This window comes from Gallinula chloropus (genome assembly GCF_964237585.1).
Source record: "Gallinula chloropus genome assembly, chromosome: 31".
Taxonomy (NCBI): Eukaryota; Metazoa; Chordata; class Aves; order Gruiformes; family Rallidae; genus Gallinula; species Gallinula chloropus.
In genome coordinates, this window is record NC_140116.1 from 1032670 (window position 1) to 1056297 (window position 23628).

Consider the following 23628-nt stretch of genomic DNA (forward strand, 5'->3'; position numbering starts at 1 on the left):
TACCGGTCCCGGTCCCGTTCCCGGTCCCGTTCTGCCTCAACACATCCCAAGGCTGATGTGTGATAAGAGGTTTAATGTGGTTTGTGTGGAAACGGTACAAAAAAACCCCGTGCGGGGCCTGGTGCGGCCCGGTTCGGTTCGGCCCCCCCCGGGGCCGAACCGAACCGGGCCGCACCGGGCCCCGCACCGTGGCACCGGGCCCCGCACCAAGGCACTGGGCCCCCCGTATGATCCCTCAGTGACCCCCGGCTTCAAGGCCTCAGAAATCTCCGTGCAGGTCTGCAAGGAAGAGAAACCGGGGCAAGGGGAGTGTTACCGGGGACCCCCGGTGTGTGTCCCGTCCCCCCCCAGCCCTGTATCCCACCCCCATCCCAGCCCTGGGGCACCGACCGCTCCTCCGTAGCCGCTCCCCGCGCCGGGCACGTTCCATCTCCTCCACGAACTGCTCAAAGACCCGCACGTAGGGTGCCAGGCTCGTCCGCTTGTAGTCTGGAGGATGGGGGGGGAGTTGAGGAGGAGGAGGAGGAGGAAGGCAGCCCCCCTAATCTGCTCCGTTCCTCCTTGCTCCCCCCCATCCTCATCACCCGTATCCCCGGCCCCCCCCGCTCACCCCGTGCGCGCCGTTTCGGCTCCGTCTCCCCGCCATCCTCCTGCTCTCCATCGTCACCGGGCGTGGTGTCCAGCTCGTGGCACAGGGAGCTGTGGGAGTTGGTGGGACGTGGCGGTACAGGCGTGCCAGCGCAGCCAGGACACCCCACCCCAAACACACCCGCACCCCCCCTCACCCTCCCACCCACCTACCTGATGGTGGGGACAGCGAATGGGTCAAACTGGTCCAGCTTCTGCAGATCCAGCGGCACCGAAATGCGACCTGCGAGAGGGGAGTCACGGCCAGGGGTGCCCAAAGCTGGGGGTACCCGGTACCAGGGGTGCCCAACCGCCCCCCCAACCCCACCTGTTTTTGGGTGGACGCTGAAGGGGCTCTTCAGCAGATGCCCAACGCCTTTGCTGACGTTGATGTCGAGGCGGGGGAAGCAGTACTGCAGCATGATCTCCCAGTCCGCGTAGCACGAGGCGCCCTTCCCGCTCGCTCCCCCTCGCTGCAGGGACAGGCAGGTGAGGTGGGGGGCAGCAGGAGGGGCAGCAGGAGGACCCGTTCCCCCCCACACACACACAGCCAGGGCAGCTCCTCGGTCACTCACCCGCGTCCGCTCCATCCTGCCCTTCAGCAGCTCCCAGCGCTGCACCGAGTCCCGCTTCTTGGGGAAGTCGCTCTGCAGCTGCTCGCGGTGCTGTGGCCAGTGGTCAAGGCCCATCGCAGACGCTGCTGACCCCATTTCACACCCCCCCCTCTCACTGCCCCTCACACAGACCCCCCGCGGAACCCTCCAGGAAGGATATCCTCAGGGATCAGGGCCAGCACCTTCTCCCACCGCTCAGGGCTGCCCAGGATGTCCTGGCCCACCAGCGCGTAGGCCTCGAAGTATTTCTCCACCACGCCGACCGAGCGCCTGCGGAGGAGCAGGGGGGAGGCTCAGCACCCACCCCCACCAGCCGCTGGGGACAAGGAAGGGGGGTCCCCCCACCCACCTGATGAAGGAGTGGATGGGGTCCGAGAGGTTCACCTTCTTCACAGTGTCTGCTCCGCCCTGGGGTGAGAGCGGTGGGCAGCCTGGGGGTGTGTGGGGGGGGGCAGAGCGTGTCCAGCCTTTACCCCCCCCGCAACCCTACCCTGCACACCCACCTTCACCAGGGTCAGGTACTCCACGGCGGCCGCCCGCAGTGCCGGGGACCACTTCCTCACCGCGTCATCGCACACCCAGCAGTGGACACCCCTCCGGCCCGAGTACACCCACAGCCGATGCCTCACGCCCAGGTCCTCTGCGGGGGAACAGCAGGGCTGTGGCAGCGTGTCAGGAGGGGTGGTGGCATCCCTGAACCCCACTGGGCACCGGTGCGTCCCCTGCTCCCCTCAGCACCCCCTCTTTGGGTGTTGCTGCGGGGCAGAGCACGGTCTGGATGTGTCCCAGGGCCCTGAGACCCTCACCCACGAGCGCGCGGTCGATGACGCGGACAGCAATGGTCATCAGGGTCCAGCACTTGGAGCAGATCTCAGCAGAGCTGCAGGCAGAGTGCAGGGAGTCAGGATGCTGCCCCACACCCTCCCCACCCAGCCCCCCAGTTCCGGCTCGTGCCGGGAGCACCCCAGGGACCTGCAGCACGTCCGGACATCGTCGTAGTCTGTCATGTCGATGTCAAACACCAGCTCCTTCTCCTGAGGCTGGAAGGCTCCCAGATGCACCGTGTTGTGCTGGTTGGGCTGCAGGATGGGACGGGCTCAACCCCAAAGGAGACCCCCCCCCTCCAGGGCTGGGCAGCACCCACACCCCCACCACAGCGGGGGTGCCCGGGTGGGCGCAGGACTCACGCGGTGGGAGTAGACGGCCCCGATGTCGATCTTGTAGGGGTTGGTCTTCTGCAGCTCCCGCTCCAGCTCCTGGGGGCTGCCGAAGGACTGGAACCGCACGTACACATCGTCCCGCAGCGTGAAGGAGAACTCCCGCAGCTGGAAGTAGTTCTTCACCACTGCGGGGGCACGGGCGGCTTAGGGGGGTGTCCAGCCGCCCCTTCCCCCCTGCTGCGGCCCCGCACTCCCCATCCCAGGCATCCCCCGGACACCCCCAGTGCCCGGTGAGCCCATCCACCCACCGCCTGCCCCAGCTCCCTTGGGACACCCCCATCGCCCTGCTGCAGCCTCGCACCCCCCCATCCCAGGCTCCCCCCATCCCAGGCATCCCCCCATCCCAGGCTCCCCACCCCATTCCCGGGCTCCCCCCCATCCCAGGCATCCCCCCCATCTCAGGCACCCCCCCGGACTCGCCCGGTGCCCGGTGAGCCCATCCACCTGCCGCCTGCCTCAGCTCCCTTGGGACACCCCCATCGCCCTGCTGCAGCCTCGCATCCCCCACCCCCATCCCAGGCTCCCCCCCATCCCAGGCATCCCCCCCATCCCAGGCTTCCCCCATTCCCAGGCACCCCCCCCCATCCCAGGCATCCCCCCCATCCCAGGCATCCCCCCCATCCCAGGCTCCCCCCCATCCCAGGCTCCCCCCCCATTCCCGGGCTCCCCCCCATCCCAGGCATCCCCCCCATCTCAGGCATCCCCCCCGGACTCGCCCGGTGCCCGGTGAGCCCATCCACCCGCCGCCTGCCCCAGCTCCCTTGGGATACCCCCATCGCCCTCCTGCAGCCTCGCACCCCAACCTCCATCCCAGGCTCCCCCCCATCCCGGGCTCCCCCCCATCCCAGGCATCCCCCCATCCCAGGCATCCCCCCATCCCAGGCACCCCCCAGACTCGCCCGGTGCCCCGGTGCCCGGTGAGCGCATCCACCCGCCGCCTGCCCCAGCTCCCCCCCGGGGCTCCCCCCGGCGCCCCCCGCCGCCGCTCACCGCCGCCGTAGCCGAGCCAGCGGCCGTAGGCGCCGTGCGGGAAGAGCCGCCGGTAGAAGACCGGGAGCAGCTCGGGCAGCGCCGCCGGCTCAAACCGCGCCATGGCGGGAAGAGGCGGCGGGAAGCGGCGGGGGCGGGAGCCCGGGGGCCGCCGGGAGTTGTAGTCCGGCCCCGGGCCGCGGGTTGGAGCGGGGATGGGGCAGCGGGGGCGGGACACGCCGGGGGGGACACACACGCCAAGCACGAGGGAGGAGCCGGGGGGGGGTGGGGGGGGGGGGTCCCGGGGTGCGGGTCCAGGAGCGTTGCGGGAATCCGAGGGGACCCGGAGCTCGGGGGGTCCCGGCGGGGCTCAGCCAAGGGGTCCGGATGCCCCCGGGGCGGGGGGTTCGGGGGATACCCGGGGGATACCCGGGGGATACCCAGGGATACTGGAACCCGGCCCCGCTCCGGGTCACCGACCCCCCGACGGCTGCGGCCGGAGCGGAGCCCCGGGGCCGGTGCGGGTCTCGCAGCGCCGGGACCGGGCGCCCGTCGGACTAGAGGCGGCAGCACCGCGACGACACCGAGCCCGGACCGGCGGGGGCGGCCCGGGAGGGAACGGGGAAGGGGCGGGGGGGGGGCGGGCCGGGGGGAGGTGCCGCCGCCCCCGCAGCCCCGTAGTGCTCGGTGCCCCCGTAGGTCTCTCCGCGGCCGTTGCACCGGAGCCGCTCCGAACGAATTAATCATTGACAGCGGGGCCGAGCCAAGGTCGGGACGGAGCCGCTGAGCGCCCGGTCGCACTCCCGGTCCTGCTCCCGGTGCCGGTCGTGCTCCCGGTGCCCGAGGATGTGGCTGTACGTGGCGGCGGTGCTGGTGGGGCTCTACCTGCTGCGGCGCTGGCAGCGGGAGCGGCAGACGGTGCCGGGGCTCCCGGAGAAGTACGTGCTGATCACGGGCTGCGACAGCGGCTTCGGGAACCTGCTGGCGCGGCAGCTGGATGCGCGGGGGCTGCGGGTCCTGGCCGCCTGCCTGACCGAGCCCGGGGCCGCGCAGCTGCGGGCAGCCACCTCGCCGCGGCTGCAGACCCTCCTCCTGGACGTCACCTCCAGCCAGAGCATCGCCACGGCCGCCGCCTGGGTGCGGGAGCGCGTGGGCGACCGAGGTAGGACGGGGCGGCCACCCCAGTCCTTGTCCCCCTGTTGTCACCCACGTTGGCGTGGCCAGCGCTGGAGCAGGGCTGTGGGTGGGGGGGGTGTCTCAGCCCTGTCTCACCCCATATCCCCCACCTCAGGTCTTTGGGGGCTGGTGAACAACGCAGGGACCGGTGTCCCCACCGCCCCTAACGAGTGGCTGACCAAGGACGACTTCGCCAAGGTGCTGGACGTCAACCTGCTCGGCCTCATCGAGGTGACGCTGAGCCTCCTGCCCCTGGTGAAGCGGGCGCGGGGCCGGGTGGTCAACGTGGCCAGCGTGATGGGCCGCCTCTCCTTTTTCGGTGGGGGGTACTGCATCTCCAAGTTCGGCGTGGAGGCCTTCTCCGACAGCCTCCGGTAAGTCCGGCGTGGCTGATGACATCACCCACTGCCCTGTTTGCTTTCCCGAGCTGTGGCCAACGGCCTCCGACTGCCAAACCCCCTCCTCGAGCAGCCGGGGACAGACGGACACGCTTAACGCCTGGACATCAGGACCGTCTGTCCTGCACAGCTCCGGGCCCTGTGTCCTGTGGGAACGATCCCCAGCGAGGGGGGGGGACACCCTTTCCTGCCGCCTCCGCTCTACTTTGAGCCCCACAGAGGCAGCTCAGGGAAGGGAAGGCAAAGGTCTCAGCAGAGCTTTGGTTTCGGTTGCCTGCCGGGTGACTTCCCAGGGGCAGGGAGGCTGCTGGCGCCGCCTGTCCCAGCACTCAGCCTCTGCCATTGGACCTCGTCCCCATCCTGGCTCGGTGGCTCCCGTGGTCACAGGGTTTGCTTGAGCCCCGTCCCACCGAGGCTCAGCAGACACCGGCTCACACGCCGCCTCGCACACGTGCTGGGGCTGGCACAGGGTCCCGGCGGGCAGCCAGGCTCCCTGACATACCTCCAGCACAAGGCTGTTCGCTGTGCACCCCGCACGAGAACCGGTGCCCACCGACAGACAACCCACACCCCGTGGGGTGCTGCTCCGGTGCCCCACGGCCCTTGATCCCCCACCCCCTTCCAGGCTTGAGATGCGCGGCTTCGGCGTGAAGGTCAGCGTCATCGAGCCGGGCTACTTCAAGACGATGATCACCAGCACCGAGAGCCTGGAGAGGAATTTCCTTTCCGTCTGGGAGAAGCTCCCGGAGGAAACCAAAGCGAGTTACGGGCAGCACTACTTGCAGAAGTGTAAGTACCTCAGCTCCACCACAAGTGACACCGTTTCTCTTCCAACACAGGGGCCATCCTGAGGGTCATGGGATGTCCCCACCGCGCCGTTTGGCTGCGTTCGGTGCTGGGGTGTGGGGGGGGGAATGGGGGGGGGGGGTCTAAGCCCCTCATCCTGACCGGCTCTTTCTGCCTCCGCAGGGCTGTTAGCGACTGAGGATGTGCAGAAGAAGAGCAGCCCCGACTTGACGCTCGTCACCGACTGCATGGAGCACGCGCTGACCTGCCGCCACCCCCGCACCCGCTACTCCGCGGGCTGGGACGCCAAACTCTTCTACATCCCCCTCAGCTACCTGCCCTCAGCCCTCACGGACATGGTATTCGGCTGGTCCTACCCCAGCCCTGCCCACAGAGCCTAAGGCAGGGATGGGGCGTAGGGCCCGGCAGCACCGGCTGGGCTCCGGCATCGCCCGCTGATGAGACCCTGCTAATTGGTTCATTTCTGTCCAAGGTCTCACCACACGCTGCCCTCTGCTAGCAGCCTGGTTTGCTTCTGAATAAAGGCACCCCGTCCCCCCCGACTGCCTGGGCTTGGTGTCAGCCTCCTCCAGCAGCACCAGCCCCATCACCGGCTCTCTGTGCTCCTCCCGGGGTTTCCAGCCATCCCCACTCCTTGTGGGGTCCAGCCCTCCCTGGGGTGTGAGAGCCATGGGGGTTACTGCACATGGGTAAACCCAAACCCGAACAGACCCCGGGGCGTGGGGCTGAGCATCCTCAGGTCGGGGCATCCTTGGGGTCCCCTGGTTGTCCCCAGTGCACTTCAGCCCCTGCACAGCTCCACAGGCCTGTGGTGCTCGCTTGGTGCTGCCGAGCCCCAGCAAACCACCCCCGGGCATCACTGGGGACACCCCACCACCCACATCCCTCAGCAGCTCCGCTGCCTGCTCGTGCAGGGCCCATCCCGGGGTGAAGGGGGGATGCAAAGCCCTGTCCCCAACCAGACCGAACTGGGTGACAGGGAGAAGACCAGGGCTGGGTGCTGATGGCTGTCTGGGGCCAAATCCGGCTCCGTGGGGCAGCTGGACCAGCCCTGCCAGAACAAGCAGCCATGAAAGCCCGAAGCGGCGTTCCAGGCGCCCGGATCTGCGTGGGGTGAGGCCGGGAATTGCAATCGAGGGATGCAAAACCTTCCTAGAAGCTGCTGCAACCCTACTGCTCCTCTGGCGTGTCACAGAGTGACCCAGCGCCCGGCCCTGCCGCCAGCACTGCGCAGCCCATGGCCTGGGGCTGGTTTCCACACCGGTCCCTATATGTACGGCACACGGGCGGCTGGGGCTGAGCTGGTGCCTGAGGATGTGGCTGTACGTGGCGGTGGTGCTGGTGGGGCTCTACCTGCTGCGGCGCTGGCACCGGGAGCGGCAGACGGTGCCGGGGCTCCCGGAGAAGTACGTGCTGATCACGGGCTGCGACAGCGGCTTCGGGAACCTGCTGGCGCGGCAGCTGGATGCGCGGGGGCTGCGGGTCCTGGCCGCCTGCCTGACCGAGCCCGGGGCCGCGCAGCTGCGGGCAGCCACCTCGCCACGGCTGCAGACCCTCCTCCTGGACGTCACCTCCAGCCAGAGCATCGCCACGGCCGCCGCCTGGGTGCGGGAGCGCGTGGGCGACCGAGGTAGGACGGGGCGGCCACCCCAGTCCTTGTCCCCCCGTTGTCACCCACATTGGCGTGGCCAGCGCTGGAGCAGGGCTGGGGGTGGGGGGGGGCTCAGCCCTGTCTCACCCCATCATATCCCCCACCTCAGGTCTTTGGGGGCTGGTGAACAACGCAGGGACCGGTGTCCCCACCGCCCCTAACGAGTGGCTGACCAAGGACGACTTCGCCAAGGTGCTGGACGTCAACCTGCTCGGCCTCATCGAGGTGACGCTGAGCCTCCTGCCCCTGGTGAAGCGGGCGCGGGGCCGGGTGGTCAACGTGGCCAGCGTGATGGGCCGGCTCGCTTGTTTCGGGGGGCCATACTGCATCTCCAAGCATGGCGTGGAAGCCTTCTCCGACAGCCTCAGGTACAGCGGTGGGACCCCCCTCGTCACCCCCCTGGGTGCTCTCCTGTCCTGGGGCTTGTCCTGCAGCCGGGTGCGCGGTGGCAGGTGTGGGCACGCTGGGTGGCTCTGCCCCACTTTCCCCAAGCAGGGATTTGGGTTGTACCTGGTTACATCCTTTGCAGGTGAGGAGAGGAGCCGCGAGCCAAGGCGGGGGGTTGTGAAATGCCAACGTGGCTGCCCAGGGGTTGGGAAACCGGGTTACGGCAGAGCAGCAGCCGCGCAACCCCAGGGAGGCTTTTGAGAAGCCCTTGAGCAAGGACAGGGCTCTCCCACACCCACCTGCAGCAGGATGGGGTGCCCAGAGGGGGCTCCCGGACTCCCCTTTGCCCCCTGTGGCTCAGAGCCGGCCCCCCACCCCGTGGCTCCATCCATGGGGCTGTTTCTGCTCCCCATCCAGGCGAGAGATGCGGCCCTTCGGGGTGCAGGTCTCCATCATCGAACCCGGTGGCTTCCGCACGGCGATTATTGACCCCACAAGGATGGTGAAGGGCTTCAAGCAGCAATGGGAGCAGCTCCCAGCACAGACCCAAGCAGCCTACGGCCAACGTTACCTGGAGAACTGTGAGTAACAGCCCTGGTGCTCCCCAAAAACCCCACCAGCGCCGGTGTGCCGGGATGGACTGACCGCCCCCCGCCATCTCTGCCCACCCAGACGCCAAGAGCATGATCCTGCTGCACCGCCTGAGCAGCTCCCGCCTGTCCCGCGTCACCGACCTCATGGCGCACGCGCTGCTCGCCCGCTTCCCCCGCGGCCGCTACGCAGCCGGCTGGGACGCCCGCTTGGTCTTCCTGCCCCTCAGCTACTGCCCGTCCTGGCTCAGCGATGCCATCATCGGCCTCTTCCTGCCTGTCCCCGCCGGGGCCGTGCCCACACACCCCTGAGTGCCAGACCGGGGATGGGGACACGGCACCCGCTCGTCTCAGGACCCCAGTGAACGTGCTCAATAAAGCTGGTGCGAAGCGAGGAGCCGCTGCCGTGAGCCTCAGTACCCCAGGAGGGGGTTTGCTCCCCACCTCCTGCTGCGCTGCCACACAGGTAAACCCAAGACGTGGCTGGAAATGGGTCTCTCCTTCCTCGCTGCTCAGTGGCCCTTTGGTGCCGGCACAGCCGGGACTCGGTGCTGGCACAGCCAGGACTTGGTGCCGGCACAACCGGGACCCCACTGCAGCGACCTTGGGCTCAGCCCTGGCAGCTGGTTCTCCCTTTCCCACCATGATTCTGGTGATCGTGCAGCCCCTTGTCTGCTGTCCCCATCTGGTTGGCACAGAGAACGCCAGAGCCAGTGGGAACCACGCTGAGCCGTTCACCGGCCATGGCTTTGCCAGCACAGGCAGCTGGGTGTGCAGGCAGCAGCTCAGGCATCACTCCTACCTCTAATTAAGGGCTGATTAGCTGGGGAGGGGTCAGCCCTGCTCCCACCAGCACTGTGCTGCTCCCACATGCACCGAGCCGGATCCCACACAAGAACTAGATCCCCCCCCATGCCCAGAGCGCCGGGGTACGGCAGGATGGGCAGCAGCATGTAGGGCCCCTTGTGCAAGCGGCGTTACAGCTCGCTGAGTGGTTTGCCCAGCCAAGCAGCTTTCCTAAAAGCTTTACCTGGTTTAGCAAACCAGTAAGACGTCCCCAGCAGCCCCCACACAACACGTTCCAGCCCGCGTGTCCCCGAGGACGAGCTGCGGCACGCTGAGCTGCTGGCGACACTGCGGCCTCGGCTGCACCTGCCCCAGGGAGCCCTGTGCCCGCATCCCTACGGCAGCATCCCTGGATGGTGCTGGCTTCCCTGGGAAGGGAAGGGCAGGAGGATTGCAGATACCCCGCAGAACCCCCCCAGACACCCCGTGTCTGTGCTGGGCCCTCCTCAGCCTTGATGGGGCAAGGGCTGGGAGGGACCTGGCACCCTGGTCCCTCAGGGGACTGGACCCTTGGGGAGGCTGGGGGGCTGCTTGGCACACGTTTGGGTGCTGACAGCCTTGGGGTGCTCTGAGCATGGGCGGCAGAGATGGGGAGAAGGGGCTGAGCCACCCACCCCGCTTCCCACAGCCCAGCAGCCGGCTCCTGGACCTCTCCATCCTGCTGGGATCAGCATCCCCCACACAAACGCCGCCGCCGAAGCCACTTTGTGTCACCCGGATCATTCCGGGTACGAGGGTTCAGTGCTGGAACACCCCGACCCCTGAAACGGGAGCTGAACACCCCTCCCTGTACCACGAACCCACCGAGTTCCTGTTTGCAGCCCCAAAATCCTGCTGGGGTTGGGTACCTGAGCTCGGGGTCAGCGGCGCCGGGCTTGTTGTTGCGAGAGCCGACTTATCAGTGCCCTCGTGCTTCCCCGCGCCGGCCGTGCCTTCCTTCCGAGCCGATTGTTGATCGCAGAGTCTTGTCTGCCCTCGAAAAGGAGATTTCCTCCAATTGTTTCGCAGGACTTGCAGCTCCAGGCAAAAATTTTGCTGCCTATCAGCCCCCCTCCCCAGCGCCGGGGGTCAGGCTGGAGCCCCCTCCCTTCCCCTGCCCAATTTCCAGGCAATCCCAGCCCAGGGATTAATCGTTGCCTGGGCAGAGGTGGCTCTGTGGTGATTGTCATCATCTGCCACCAGCCCCTGCTGCAGCTCGGGGCGACGGGCAGCGCCCACCTGGCAGAGATGCTCAGTTTGGGCTCTTCCCCTCCTCCTCCAAAAGAAACCCCCAGGCTCATCGCGTGAGCAGCAGGGACAGTCCATGGCATGTTTGCCTTCACCACCGGGCACAGGGGGAGGACCTGTGCCCATCCCAAAGGATGCATCTTCCCATCCTGCCCACAGTCACAACAGGACCCAGGCAGCATCCGTGTGTGTCCCCCTCAAGACCAGGGGGGGCCACAGCGGCCAGGTCCTGTAGGAGTGATGATGGGGAGGGGGGACATGCCCAAGGGTCCCCTGAGGAGCCCCGTTCCATCCTCGGGCACTCACAGCTTCAACACCGACACCTGCCCGGGTCCTCCCCGTGCCCGTCCCCAGCCCGGCGGCAGAAATCAAACGGGAGCTGAGCCCCAGGCCTGGAAACCGAGTCACACGATGCCCGAGCTGGGCTGTCTCAGGATGTCAGACCACGGCGGTCATTTCCTGCTGGGAAGCAGCCAACGAGCCCACCCTGAGCCCTGCAGCGCGGCCGCGGCGCAGCTGCCCCAGAGGCGCTCGAGCCGCCGCGCCGAGAGGATCCCCGCGCTCCCCAGCAGCCTTCAGCTCTGACACCGGTGAGCCCCCCGCGTCCGTCTGTCCCCTCTCCCACCCACCAGCAGCTTGGCGAGGGCGGGGGATTGAGCCCCCTCAGGGATGGGGTGGGGGGTCCAGCCCGGGGGTTTCAGCTCTGCTCCCCTCCATGGTTTTGAGAGCGGGAAGGGGAGAGCTGTTCACTGCTGGGCGATGCCCTCACTGGGGGGGGATCCCGGGCTCACCAGGCTCCGAGTGCCACGGACGTGCCCTGGCAGCACAGCACGCTCCTTCGGCTTTCCCGGGGGACCGGCGGGTGTCACGGGCTCTTCCAGCGGCACGAGGCTGGAACAGGGTCTGTGGCATCTTCGCCGCGCGGATGCAGCTGTGCCGGGCTGGGAGCGCTCGCGCTGGGGGCAGTGAGAGGATGTGAAGGTCAACTTCATTTCCCTGGAGTTAATAATTCTGTCACCTACTTGGACGCCCCGGCGGCTCTCGGCAGCGTGGCGGCGGGACGAGCACAGTGAGGGCTCAGGTTGGGGGCTGGGGGCTTTGCCGGCGGCGTGGGGGTCGAGCATGGTCACCAACACGTTTAACGGTCACAGCCGCTTGCTCACCTGCCCGTTGTCCCTCTCACCCATGGCACTGCCTGTGCCTGGTCCCTTTCCCGGTCTGGGGATGGCCACCTCCAGCACCAGGGCTGAGGCGGTTCCTCTGGGACACACGGGTTGTGTCTGGCGTGGGTACGGCATCTTTTGAGGGGTGATGGAGGAAGTCATCTGAGGAGGAAAAGCCAGATTAAAGAGCTGTATGGGGAGTTCAACCAGACCCCCCCCCCCTTGAGAAGCAACCTGATGGGAGCGACCGGGCGTTCCTCTCTGGTTTTGGGCTGTCCCGCGCCGCGTGGCTCAGCCCTGTCCCTCTCCTTGCAGCTCCCAGGATGGCTGAGGTGACCACCGCCCCCAGCGAGACGCACACCCTGCACACCTTCCCGAACGAGTACGGGGACTACCACAACTGGTCGGAGCTGTTCCACCTCCTCAACTACACCTACACCTTCTGCGAGTTCAGCCTGGATGAGAACGTCAAGCGAGTGGTCCTCTTCATCCTCTACCTGGTCATCTTCGTGGTGGGCTTGGTGGAGAACCTCCTCGTCATCTGGGTCAACTGGCAGACACGGGGCAACAAGAGCTTGGTCAACCTCTACATCATCAACATGGCCATCGCCGACCTCGGGGTGCTGCTCTCGCTGCCCATCTGGATGCTGGAGGTGATGCTGGACTACACCTGGCTCTGGGGCAGCTTCCTCTGCCGCTTCACCCACTACTTCTACTTCGCCAACATGTACGCCAGCATCTTCCTCCTCACCTGCCTGAGCGTGGATCGCTACGTGTCCCTGACCAGCTCCTCCCTCTTCTGGCGCAAGCACCAGCACCGCGCGCGCCGCGCCATCTGCGCCTGCAGCTGGGTCCTGGCAGCAACCATCCCCTTCCTGGAGGTCGCCCACATGCAGCTGGTCAACACCGAGGATCCCATCTGCATCTTCATGGCCCCTTTCGAGACCTACGACGAGTGGGCGCTGGCGCTCAGCTTGGCCACCACCACCATCGGGTTCCTCATCCCCTTCCCCATCATCGCCGCCTTCAACATCCTGACGGCCCGGTTCCTCAAGCGCACCAAGCCGGAGAGCAGGAAGCACTGCCTGCTCATCTACGCCTACGTGGCCGTGTTCCTCATCAGCTGGCTGCCCTTCCACGTCATGCTCACGCTGCTCACCCTCAACGGCAACCACATCATCCTCCACTGCACCTTCGCCCAGTTCCTCTACTTCTTCTACGACATCATCGACTGCTTCACGCTCCTGCACTGCGTCCTCAACCCCGTCCTCTACAACTTCCTGAGCAAGAGCTTCCGCACCAAGCTCGTCTCCGCCGTCGTGAGGTACATCCCCAAAGACCAGGCTGCCCAGAAGGCCGCGGACAATTCCTCCTCCTCAGCCACCCAGCACTCCATCGTCATCACGAAGGACGCCCACCCTCCTAATTAAGGGGGGGGACCAGACTCCAGCTCGTCGTGGGGTGGGTGGGTGGGTGGGGGATACAGAGTCACAGAATCACAGAATCACAGGGGTTGGAAGGGACCTGGAGAGCTCATCAGGTCCAACCCCCCTGCCAAAGCAGCTCCCCAGCTCCTATTGCCCAGGTCGGTGTCTGGAATCTCTCCAGAGATGGAGACTCCACACCCCCTGGGCAGCCTGTCCCAGGGCTCTATCACCCAGGAGCCGTTCTACATCTTTCACCCAACTCCTTATGGGATTGTCCCCAGCGATCAGCAGGCACTTGGCTTTTAGAGCGTGGGAACCAGTTACCAACCTCCCCTCCCCATGCCTGGCAGCCCAATTTTACAGCAATGACGGCACCGCGTCCCCACAGGGAGAGCACGAGCAGACCTGGGCTGTAACGAGGGGAGGAACCACTTGAGACCACCAACCCATCACCCATGGCAAATTAGGGGGGGGGGGGTGTGTCAGGACTGGGTTTGATGGGACACAGCTGCTTCCAGACATGACCCACAGCAGCAGAGGTGCAGCTCCCGCTCATCCCAGCCTCCTCCCAAGCATTTCCCAATCCGAAGGCCACCGGCTGCATCCCTGTATGCCCACAGACTCCTGTCACCCCTTGGTGTGTGCTCCCTGCCCATCGAAAGCCGGTTTGGGGGCACACATATGGGTGGAGACCCCCCCCCCACCCCACCCCCCAAAGCTGGAGCATGGAGCCTCTGGCTGCCTAAGGAACTGGAGCATCCGGAGAAAGTTCATCGACATCCAGATTCTGCCAAGTCAGATGCTGCGGGTCAGGCCCTGGGCAGGGGAAGGTGAGAGAGCCATGGGGTGGGGGGTGGAGGGCTCCATAAATCTCCCCAGGGCCTTGAGCTGCCCAAGAAACACTTATTCTTTCAGAAAAGCGAAGTGTAAGCAGATCTAGGGACAGGATGCTGTGTGCAGGGCCGGGGCTGGGGGGGGGGGCAGGATGTCCTGGGGTGCAGGAGAAGCCCACGGCTTGACACGGGCGCTTGGTTATGATGGAGCTGGCAGGGACTGGCACTATACGGGGTGCTGGGACGGGTGAGTCACTTCACAGGACAAGGCATGTGGGGGGATGTCCCCTCTTTCTGCCTGGAGACACCAGCGTTGACACAGAAATAGAGTCCCCAGGGCAGAACCCATCCTCGGGGATCCCCAGGGACCTGGGCATCCTTGTCCCCAACACCCCTTCTGGGTACCACCCAGGCAGCCCCAGAACCACCCGGCACAGGCGACGGCAGCATCCTGCCAACACCACCCCCCCCACCCCCCAACACCACCTCCCCCCACCCTTCTCAGCCATGGCAGAGCTGATAAGGACCCAGGAACGAGATGCTCGAGGCGTGACCTGACCAGGACAGCGACACATCCCATTCCCAGCTCCTTAAACATGTAAAATCTGGTGTTTGACCTATTAAACTCACGAGTTTTCACCCTCCTGGTGCATCTGCAGCTTTGTTCCTACACCGTGGGCTCCCAACCCCTGCGCAGCCCAGCACCAGCATCTGGGCTTCAAACCCAGCAAGTCCTTTAGCTGGGACCCTCAGTCACCCCCTAAAAGCCTTCACCACCCCTCAGGGTAAACCAGCCAGGCCACGGGCTCCTGTAGCCAGACTACACACCCCAGGACCACCCCCCTACCCTGAATTTCCAGTGCCCACCAGCTCAGCAACCCGTCCCACCAGCAAAACTCTCCCCAGAGTGGCTCCAGCAGCTGCTGAGACCATCGACAACAACTGAGATGCTCAGAGGGCTGGAGCAGCTCCCCTACGGAGAGAGGCTGAGGGAGCTGGGCTGGGTCAGCCTGGAGAAGAGAAGCTGTGGGGGGACCTCACTGCAGCCTCCCCGTCCCTGAAGGGACCCCAGGAACAGGAGGGGAATGGGCTTGTTAAAGGGCAGAGACTGGCAGGACAAGGGGATGGGGTGAAGCTGGAGGAGGGAAGGGGGAGAGGAGAGACTGGGGGGAAGTTCTTTGCAGAGAGAGTGGTGAGGGGCTGGAAGGGGCTGCCCAGAGAGGGGGTGGGTGCCCCATCCATCCCTGGGGGTGTCCAAGGCCAGGTTGGCTGGGGCCCTGGGCAACCTTGTGTAGCTCCAGGCCTGGAGGTTGGTGTCCCCGCCTGTGGCAGGGGGTTGGAGCTCTGTGCTCCTTGGGGTCCCTCCCAACCCAACCCAGGCTGGGATTCCATGATTCTCTGATTCTATGCCTGGAATTGTGCCACAAAACCTGCAGTGCCCAGGCCAGGGATGCCAGGAGACGCTCACACGCTTCCCCCAGCGTTCCCAAGGGGACCGAGCCAGCACCCTGGGTGTCTGGAGCAACACAAAGAAGGTCCCAGGAAGTCTCCATTTTCCATTTTATTATTCTAAATAAAAACCACACTTTGTGCTGACCGATGGAGTATAAAAGAACCCGATGTACAACGATTTTAGACATCTACTGTTTGGGGCTGGGGGCGGGGTGGGGAGGGAGGAAAGTTTACAAAATATACAAAACTTTACAGCAAATAGATAGTAACCACTTAAATATCAGGAGGTCAGTACCTACCATTAACTTAACGAAAAGGTTAGACAGCGATTCAACTCTCCCGTTACTCCGCGACGGGACCTGGAGCCTGTGAGGAAGGGGAGGGGGAAAAACTGACCTTGATGGTTTATTGTGAGACTGGGGGGGGTCCCAAGCACGGCCTTTTTTTGGGGGGGTGGGGGGGGCTCTGGTTCCCACTGGCACCTGCAGCACAGTCGCTCTCCGCAGGCGTCGCCGGCGAAGCACCTCGTGAGGATCCCAAAGCGCTTTGGGAAGGGGGGTTAAACCTCACGGCTGCCCTGGGTGAGGTAGGTTAAGTGTGGTCCCCGCGTCCACGGGGATGGGGAGGGGGCGGGGGGGAAGCGATGCTGGGAGGTGAGTGGGCTCCCCAGCGAGGCACAGGGGTCCCAGCCTGGGTCCCCATCACCACTGCGAGTGGCCCCCCCACCACCATCGCCACGACACAGCCGGGTTGCAGCTGTAGCTCCTTGGGGGGGCCACGTGGCAGGGGGTGGGGGGTATGTGGGGGGGGTACACGGCCTTGGGATGGGCCCCATCGCTCCCTCTTCACAGCTTTCTGGAGGAAAGACTTGGCGACCGCCGTGTCGCCGAGGGGACGGGGGTGGCAGAGCGATGATGCCATCTGGAGAGGTGCAGGACCCCCCACCCTGGGGAGGGGGCACCCAGGTCTCTGACCCCACTGGGGCCAATCCCTCTGCAAAGCAGGAGCCAGAGCACCCTGGATCCGGATCCATCCCCACACCCAGGACCTGCCACTGACCTCGGGATGTTTGACAGGGGAATGATCCACAGAGACGCTGGGTGCCCAGAGCCAAAACCAAGCAGCTGACAGCAGTGGGGGGCTGCTGCCCTCCCCCGCTGTCAGCAGGAGGGGGGGGCTGCCTGCACCCCTCAGTGTTTCAGTGTACAAGCTTCTCTTTTTTGGTTTATGTGCACAAAAGGCTTTTGCTTCACAGCTTAACCGGCCACGGGGCTGCAGATGCTTCCACGTGGCAGCACCCTGGCCCGTCCCAAAGCTCGTTGCAGCTTCTGGGACGTCTTAGGAGGGGCTCGAGGCTCTCCCCAGCCTCACTTGCCCCCCCCCTCATCCTTCATAGCAACCTCCAGCACAGAGCCGGGCGCATCCACTCCCAGCCACCAACCACCGCGAGGCCGAGAGGAGCCCCCGCCGAACCACCCTCGGCACCCAAATGTCCTGAGAGCACCGTGTGTCCCCCAAAACGATGGGTTTGGGGAGGTTTGGAGCACACGTGGCTCTGCAGACCAGCTGGAGAGCGGCCCGGGAACTGAGCGGCACCGCGAGAGCCGCGTTCGGGAAGCGGAGCTCCGGCAGCGGATGTGCCACAGCCCGGCCATCCCCGCGGTCGGTGGTCGCGCTGGGGCCTCTCCTCTTCCCAAACACCAGGCTCCAGGCACCCAAATCTGGACAAATTCAGCTCAGCAACCCCCGGGGTGATGTCACCTGGCCCCAGGTGACCGGGATCGGGGACACAAAGTCCCACCAGGCTCAGCCCGTTCCTCCCACCTCCGCGCAGCGGGACCGGACTCGGGTACCGCCGGGACAGGGAGGATGACGACCCGCGCTCAGGATGAAGGAGCAGCCTGGGAAGGGCTGTTGGGCCCAGCTCCGGAGCTCAGCACCGGTTCCCATCTCCTCCCCCGTCACAGCGGAGCCGGACCCGGAGCTGCCATGGGGATTGAAGGGCGGATGGAGCCGCAGCACCCGCCAGCTGAGCCCTCCCATCCCAGGATGCGAATCCCGGCAGCGACAGTGCCCGGGCGAGGGGCAGATGGGTGATGCCAACCCCGGGGGGGGGAATGACATTCCAATGCTTCCCCCAGCCCCTCCATGAGCCGTCCCCACTCCTTACCCAGCCACAGAGCTCGTTTCACGGGACTCGCTGGATCAACAGGGATAACAGGAGGATGCTTTTGACAGGGCAGCCTGTAACGAGGGGGGAAAAACCCCCAGGGCCAGGCCAAGGAACTGGCACGGATCAGGGAAGGCCGGAGACCGCCGCTTCCCTGGGACACGAATCAGAATTCACTCAATACTTTGCATCTCCCACACGCTGGGCAGGGAGGAGCCAGCAAGCCCTGGCCACACTCCCGGGAGGTAGGTAGGTACCACAGCGCGTTACCACCCTCATTTTACAGATGAGGAAACTGAGGCAAAGAGGTGAGGTGACTTGCCCAAGGCCACAGCGGAGCAGGATGGGGCAGGGGGCTGGGAGGGGGAAGCGAATTCCTAGCTCACCAGGAATTCCCAGCTCACCAGGAATTCCCAGCTCACCGACGGCACGGCCAGCCCACGCCGGCTCCTCTGCCGCGGGGGTTATCCCTTCCAGAGGAGGGGGTGAGGTGCCAGCGGGGGGGTATCACTAGTTTCATTTCGGAACAGCGTTATCTGTACAGGAGCACGGGAGCCGGTCTGCTACGGCCGCAGCTTCCTGTTTGTGAGGTAGAAGGAGTTACCCAAGGGCAGGCGTCACTCGCGCCGCCGCGGCATCGGAAATGGCTGTTCCTCTCCACCTCTGCCCCGCAGCGGGATAACGTGGGAAAAGGCTGATCCCCACCCTCCTCGGTGCAAACACCGGCAGCACAGAGGGGGGCAGAGGGGGATTGACCTTGCTGGCGCAGCCACCAGAGCCCACCGTGCCAAGGAGTCCCCCAGCCCGCATCCAGGAGAGGCCAAGCCAAGGTTCTCACTGGTTTGGGAACTGCTGGCAGGTCCCAGAGAGGGTTCACCACAGCCCCCTCCCCCCCCCAGCTGAAGATACAGCACGACTGGACACGCGGCGAACACACATGGCACCAACACCACACATGTGCCACCAGACACGCCTGGGACGCAGCGATCCACGGCGGCAGCCCCAGGATGTGGTGATCCCTTCCACGGAGAGGAGAGTCCCTTCTCAGGCATCCCTTCCTGGGGGTTAAGGCAACGGCTCTGCCACGTCTCGTCTGCCGGGGTGGGCGCAGCCGCGGGTGGCCACGCTGCTCCCTGGCATCTTCCAGAGACCGACAGCCCCGGGATGCGCCGCGCCGGCAGAGCACAACGTGCAGGGCTGCAGAGGCATCAGCACGCTCTCGATGCCAGGAGGGGTTAGGTGTGACCATGGATCCCAAAACACCTCCCGAGGGAGCCGCTGACCCCACAACCAGCTTCCCCAGCCCCTCTCCAGCTCAGCGACTCCTCCGAGAGATCCCTCCGCTCCCGCAGCCGCCCCAACGCTCGGGCTCTTCCTCTCCTCCTGCAGCGACCGAGGTCTCCAGGACACGAGCGGGCGCCACGGCGGCGGCGAAACCAGCGGCAACGGCCTGGCCAGCGCCGGCATCCGACTCGCTCAGGGCCAGGCATCCCCACATTGCGTCGTGCTCATCACATCCTCCAGCATGGACTTTGCTCATCTCCTCCTTGCAGTAGCAGCAGAACCCCAGCGATGCCCAGAACAGATCTTTTCGCTCCTTATTAGTATTAGTATTATTTTTCTCTCTCTTTTTTCTTTTTTTCCTCTTTTTTCCCCCTTTTCTTCCAGTCCAGCACCATCCTGCTCCGGCTCTGTCCCTCTCTACTGAGGTCAGGTGTGAGAAAAATCTTAGCAGCATCAGTTTACTGAGGGTTAGCCTAGTCAAGTGGGCTAAAAGGTTTTTTTTTTTTAAAAAAAAAAACATTAAAATAAAATAATATAAAGACTCAAAACCTAGTGAGAAATGCTAAGAACACAGAACTCGACGGCCTCTACCAGGACCAGAGGTCAGTAAACACGACAGACTCCTTGGGGACAGGGACGTAGCTGGCGCGCTGTTAATTTGTACAAAGCCACCAATCTAAAAAAAGCCCCAGCAAGGCCCAAAAAGAAAATAAAAGTCTCAAAAAAATCAACCCCCAAAGCAATTCGAAACGATGGGGGAAGGAGGATTCCATCCGTGACCGTTAAATAAAAGAAACAACCTTTTTTTTTCTCTCCTTCTCTTTTCTTTCCTCTTCCTCCTGGAATCAGCGTTCGCTCCCGGGCTGGCCCGACCCCTCCTCGCCCCATCAGCTGTCCGTGTTCTTCTCGGCGTCTTTGGAGTGGATGATGTACATGAAAGTCTGCTCGATGGTGAAGTCCGGGGGCAGGCTGCCTTTGTGCACGCCGATGTGCTTGCTCATCAGGTTGAGCGTGGAGCTGTAGTGGCCGCAGACGGTGCAGCGGTACATGAGGGCCCCCGAGTGCGTCCGCAGGTGGCACTTGATGGTGGAGCGGCCGCGGAAGAACTTGTGGCACACCTTGCACTGGTAGGGCTTCTCCCCGGTGTGGATGCGCCGGTGGTAGTTGAACTCGCTGGTGTGGGCGAACCTCTTGCCGCAGACCTTGCAGCTGTACTTGCTGTTGCCCGGCTGGTTCTGCAGCGCCAGGTCTTCGCTCAGGAACTCCTCCGGCAGCTTCCTCTTCGGCAGGCCCTGGGGATGGAGGCGGTCGCCGAAGCCCGGTCGGATATCCAGGCTGCCCCCACACTTGTGCTGGCTGACGTGGTACCGGTAAGCTGCCTCCAGCTTGAAGCTCTGGCCGCAGAAGTGACAGCGGAACAGAGCCTCCTCCACGTTCTGGTGAACGGCCAGGTGCTTCTCCAGGAGGTGCCGGTCCACGAAGCTGCTGGCGCACACGGAGCAGGAGAAGACGGAGACGCCCAGGTGAGACAGCGTGTGCCACATCAGGCTGCAGAGGCTGAGGTGCCGCTGGTCGCACACGCCGCACACCTGGCTCTTCACGTTGACGTGGTCCAGGATGTGGTTGCGGACGGTGTGGAAGTCTTTGGCCAAGGGCTTCCCGCAGGCAGCGCAGGCCAGCTCCGAGCCGGGCCCTCCCCCGAACGTGGGGGTCTTCCCTGGCAGCGGGTCGCTGGGGTGGACGATGACGTTGTTGTCGAAGACCCCTTCCCGCCGGTGGAGGGTCAGCTGCCACTGGGTGAAGAACTTGGTCTCGCACATGTCGCAGGAGAAGAGGAAGATGCCGATGTGGGACAGAACGTGAGTGACCCGGGAGTTCCGGTCCTGGAAGTGGGTTTCACAGACCTTGCAGTTCCCGGTGAGCAGATCGACGTGGTCCCTCGCGTGCTGGCGGATCAGCTGGATGTTGGGTTCCAGAACCTTCTTGCACACCTGGCAGGGCATGGCCTTGCTGTCGCGGCTGTCGCTCTCGAAGGCCAGCTCTTCGTCGCTGTCGTCGCTCAGCTCGATAACTTCTTCCGACGGGCCCAGCTCCTCACCGGCGTCCTCGAAATGCAGCTCGTCCTCCCCCAAATCCTCCAGCTGGAGCTCGTCCACCTGCCCAAAGCCCTGCTCCTTGGAGTGGTCGCTGTTGCTGGGACAGGAGTTGCTCCCCGTGGACATGTCCAGGGAAGGATCGGCGGTAAAGAAGCCGCCCTTCCCGTAGCCGCCGTTGCTCTGGACCTTGTACTGCTGGCAGGAGCTCGTGGTGGTTTGAACAACGATGTTGAGGCCGCCCAGGCCGGGCTGGACCGTCGCGCTCGGGGCAGGAGCAAACTGCCCTTGATCCGACTCCTGCTCCGCCTTGGGTGGCTGCTGCGGGTGCATCAGGGGAAGAGGTTGACCGGCTTCACTCCCAGTATTCCTGTCGTCCTCTTTGTAGCCGCCTGAAACCTCCCCGTGCAAGATGTAACCCCGCTCGGGGCCAAAGTGCTCCCCGGCGCTCCGGATCTCCCCCAAGGAATGGCTCTGCTCGGAGGAGGTGCTGCTCAGGGGACCCGAGCGCCCTTCGCTCATGGCCAGCGAGGGCTGCTTGGTGACGGCCGAGCTCTCCAAGTCGGGGAAGGTGGAGTGGCAGGCCTTCAGCAGGTCCTCCATGCCCAGCCGCTCCGCCACCTCGTAAATGACGCCCACGTTGATGAGGTCAGTGAAGAGCTCCGAGGTGTAGACGAAGCTGAGGATCTTCTCGAAGTTGGCCGGCGTGATGAAGTCCACCACGTAGGTCCTCGCCGTCTCCAGCCCCGTGTTGAGGAAGAGGTTCTGGAAGTAGCCCGCGGCGCAGGCCAGGACAGCCTTGTGCGCGGCGAAGGAGCGGGTGCCCACCAGGATGGTGACGTCGCACATGGTCTCGGAGAGCCTGCACTTGTTGAGTTCCTTCAGCAGGTTGTTGGGGTGATTGGTGCTGTGCAGCTTGATCCTCATGCCCATCTTAGCAGCTGCTTAAGAGTCCTTCTCCTGGCGAGCTGCTTCTTCACGCATTCACCCGCTGCGTGATGGGCAGGAGGTGCTGGGCACCCAGGAACTGGCAGGGCAAGGGGCTCTGGAGAGGGAAAACGCAGGGAAAAAAGAAGACATTAATACCTCAAGGACCAAAGAAACGTCTTTCTAGTCGTACCTGGAACCTTCCACCTCCCTGGCGAGCGGCAGCGAAGCAGCAGCGTGGCTGCAGGGATGGAGATGGACTAAAACCTACCCCAGGCAACTTCCAAGGCCGCCTCTTGGGGAAGCAAAGGGCAAAGACGTGCACAGGAAAAGGCACGAGCAGAGAAGCCAAAAAGCCGTTTGCTCAGCCTGGAGCTCCTGCTGCTTCTACCCAGGCATGGGTCCCTCTGACTGGTGGCTCTGCTCTGTTCTGGGACTGAGCCCCAGCCGGGGCCCATCGCACGGACACCGTCCCCTCCTGGGCCGGGTGCTGCTCCGGCCGGGAGGGCTGATTCGGGCTCTGCCAGCCTGGGGCTCCTGCAGCCCCCGCCGCATCCTACCTTTGCTTCTGATCTCTCCCATACCCACACGGTGACTCTGGCTTCCCAGGTGGGATCTCCCTTGGATTCTCCTCTGCATCCCCTGGGATTTCGGCTGCGCCGCGCCGGCACCGACAGCACCTTCTGGGGCTGTTTCAGCCGGGCACTTCGCTGCCACGACACCCTGGGGGGTCCCAGCACCCACGATTCCCACCTGAGCTCATCCTCCTTGCTGCTCCCAGCAGCTCTGTCACCCCGTCCCACTCACGGGAGCCCCGGGACACCACAAAGTTACCCTGGAGCCCAACTCCCCGTGGCCTTCATCTCCCAGGGTGGGAGAGAGCAATGACCCCAGAAGCCAGCAGAGAGAGCAGGGGGTGGGCAGGGGGGTGGAAGGGAGCCCAGGGAAAGGCAAAACGAGCCCCGGGGACACGGGGGATGGAGGCGGGAACAGCCCCTGCCCGGGGAGGCAGCAGGGAAAGGTGCTTGCTGAGGATGAGGAGGATGAGGATGGCTGGGGAAGGCTCCGGAGGGGAAAACGCTCACCGGCCCGGACAGCGCCGGGCAAGTCCTGCAGCGTGGGGATCCCTGCGTGGAAAAGTGGGGGACGGGGGTCTGGGGGGGCTGCAGGACACGACAGACAGTGATGAGGGGCGGGCAGGCGCGGGAGGGGCTCCTCTACCTGCGAGGGGGGGGCCGGGCAGGGGGCCCCGCAGCTCCCCCAGGAGAACACGGAGCAACGGGAGGGACGGGGTGGGGGGGGGGGTGCGGGAACCCTCGGGGGGGGGCCGGAGGATCCCCGCGGGGCAGCGAGGGGGGACCCACGGCGGGAGGGGGGCAACGGGGGACCCGCGGGAGCGCGGCGAGAGGAGCCACGGGGACCGGGAGGCGGGGGGGGCGGGGGGCGGACACACGACTCCGGGGGGGACCCACGGGGAAGTGTTGGGGGGGAGGTGGGGGGGACGGGGAGGGGGTTCGAGCGGCTCCGTGGGGGGGGGGGAGCCCCGGGGGTCCGTCGGGGAGCCCGCGGCGGCGGGGGGGGGGTCAGCCAGGGGCCGGGGGGGGCTGCGGGCCGGCGGCGCTCCTTACCCGCCCGGCGCCCCGCACCATCCCGGCTCGGCTCACACAAAGGCGCCGACCCGCCCTCCGTCCGCCCCGGCCGCCGCGGGAGCCGCCTTCCGCCCGCCCGGCCGCCCGCGGGGCCACAGCGCCTCCCGCGGCCCGGCGG

At 65.3% G+C, this 23628-nt stretch overlaps 5 protein-coding genes across 6 annotated transcripts; 3 read left to right on the top strand and 2 right to left on the bottom strand.

Annotated features, from left to right (window-relative positions):
• Nucleotides 1-176: 176 nt before the first annotated feature.
• Nucleotides 177-3554, bottom strand: PRIM1 (DNA primase subunit 1; the record flags this gene model as incomplete). The annotated part of the gene is made up of 13 exons (XM_084277345.1): nucleotides 177-279; nucleotides 391-489; nucleotides 611-699; nucleotides 802-871; nucleotides 956-1100; nucleotides 1203-1293; nucleotides 1401-1511; nucleotides 1591-1649; nucleotides 1745-1881; nucleotides 2048-2121; nucleotides 2214-2320; nucleotides 2429-2586; nucleotides 3452-3554. The coding sequence occupies 13 exons, from the start codon at nucleotides 3552-3554 to the stop codon at nucleotides 260-262; spliced, it is 1263 nt and encodes a 420-aa protein (XP_084133471.1). The 3' UTR covers nucleotides 177-259.
• A 545-nt stretch (nucleotides 3555-4099) lies between these two features.
• On the top strand, nucleotides 4100-6350 carry LOC311202729 (retinol dehydrogenase 16-like). Of its 2 annotated transcripts, XM_084277351.1 has the most exons (5): nucleotides 4112-4368; nucleotides 4540-4592; nucleotides 4722-4980; nucleotides 5630-5793; nucleotides 5974-6350. In XM_084277351.1, exons 1-5 carry the CDS (start codon nucleotides 4277-4279, stop codon nucleotides 6189-6191), a joined length of 786 nt encoding a protein of 261 aa, XP_084133477.1. In that variant the 5' UTR covers nucleotides 4112-4276; the 3' UTR covers nucleotides 6192-6350. The 2 variants fall into 2 exon arrangements, with proteins under 2 accessions (XP_084133476.1, XP_084133477.1); XM_084277350.1 differs by having other exon boundaries at nucleotides 4100-4592.
• Nucleotides 6351-6938: 588 nt separating this feature from the next.
• LOC311202580 (retinol dehydrogenase 16-like) lies at nucleotides 6939-8788 on the top strand. The gene is made up of 4 exons (XM_084277168.1): nucleotides 6939-7441; nucleotides 7572-7830; nucleotides 8267-8430; nucleotides 8522-8788. The coding sequence occupies exons 1-4, from the start codon at nucleotides 7126-7128 to the stop codon at nucleotides 8749-8751; spliced, it is 969 nt and encodes a 322-aa protein (XP_084133294.1). The 5' UTR covers nucleotides 6939-7125; the 3' UTR covers nucleotides 8752-8788.
• Nucleotides 8789-11036: 2248 nt separating this feature from the next.
• Nucleotides 11037-13125, top strand: ACKR5 (atypical chemokine receptor 5). Its single transcript, XM_084277156.1, has 2 exons — nucleotides 11037-11102; nucleotides 11991-13125. Exon 2 carries the CDS (start codon nucleotides 11999-12001, stop codon nucleotides 13103-13105), a length of 1107 nt encoding a protein of 368 aa, XP_084133282.1. The 5' UTR covers nucleotides 11037-11102; nucleotides 11991-11998; the 3' UTR covers nucleotides 13106-13125.
• A 5633-nt stretch (nucleotides 13126-18758) lies between these two features.
• ZBTB39 (zinc finger and BTB domain containing 39) lies at nucleotides 18759-23560 on the bottom strand. Its single transcript, XM_084277236.1, has 2 exons — nucleotides 23490-23560; nucleotides 18759-21979 (listed from the first exon to the last, which is right to left on the bottom strand). Exon 2 carries the CDS (start codon nucleotides 21865-21867, stop codon nucleotides 19729-19731), a length of 2139 nt encoding a protein of 712 aa, XP_084133362.1. The 5' UTR covers nucleotides 21868-21979; nucleotides 23490-23560; the 3' UTR covers nucleotides 18759-19728.
• Between the last annotated feature and the right edge of the window lie 68 nt (nucleotides 23561-23628).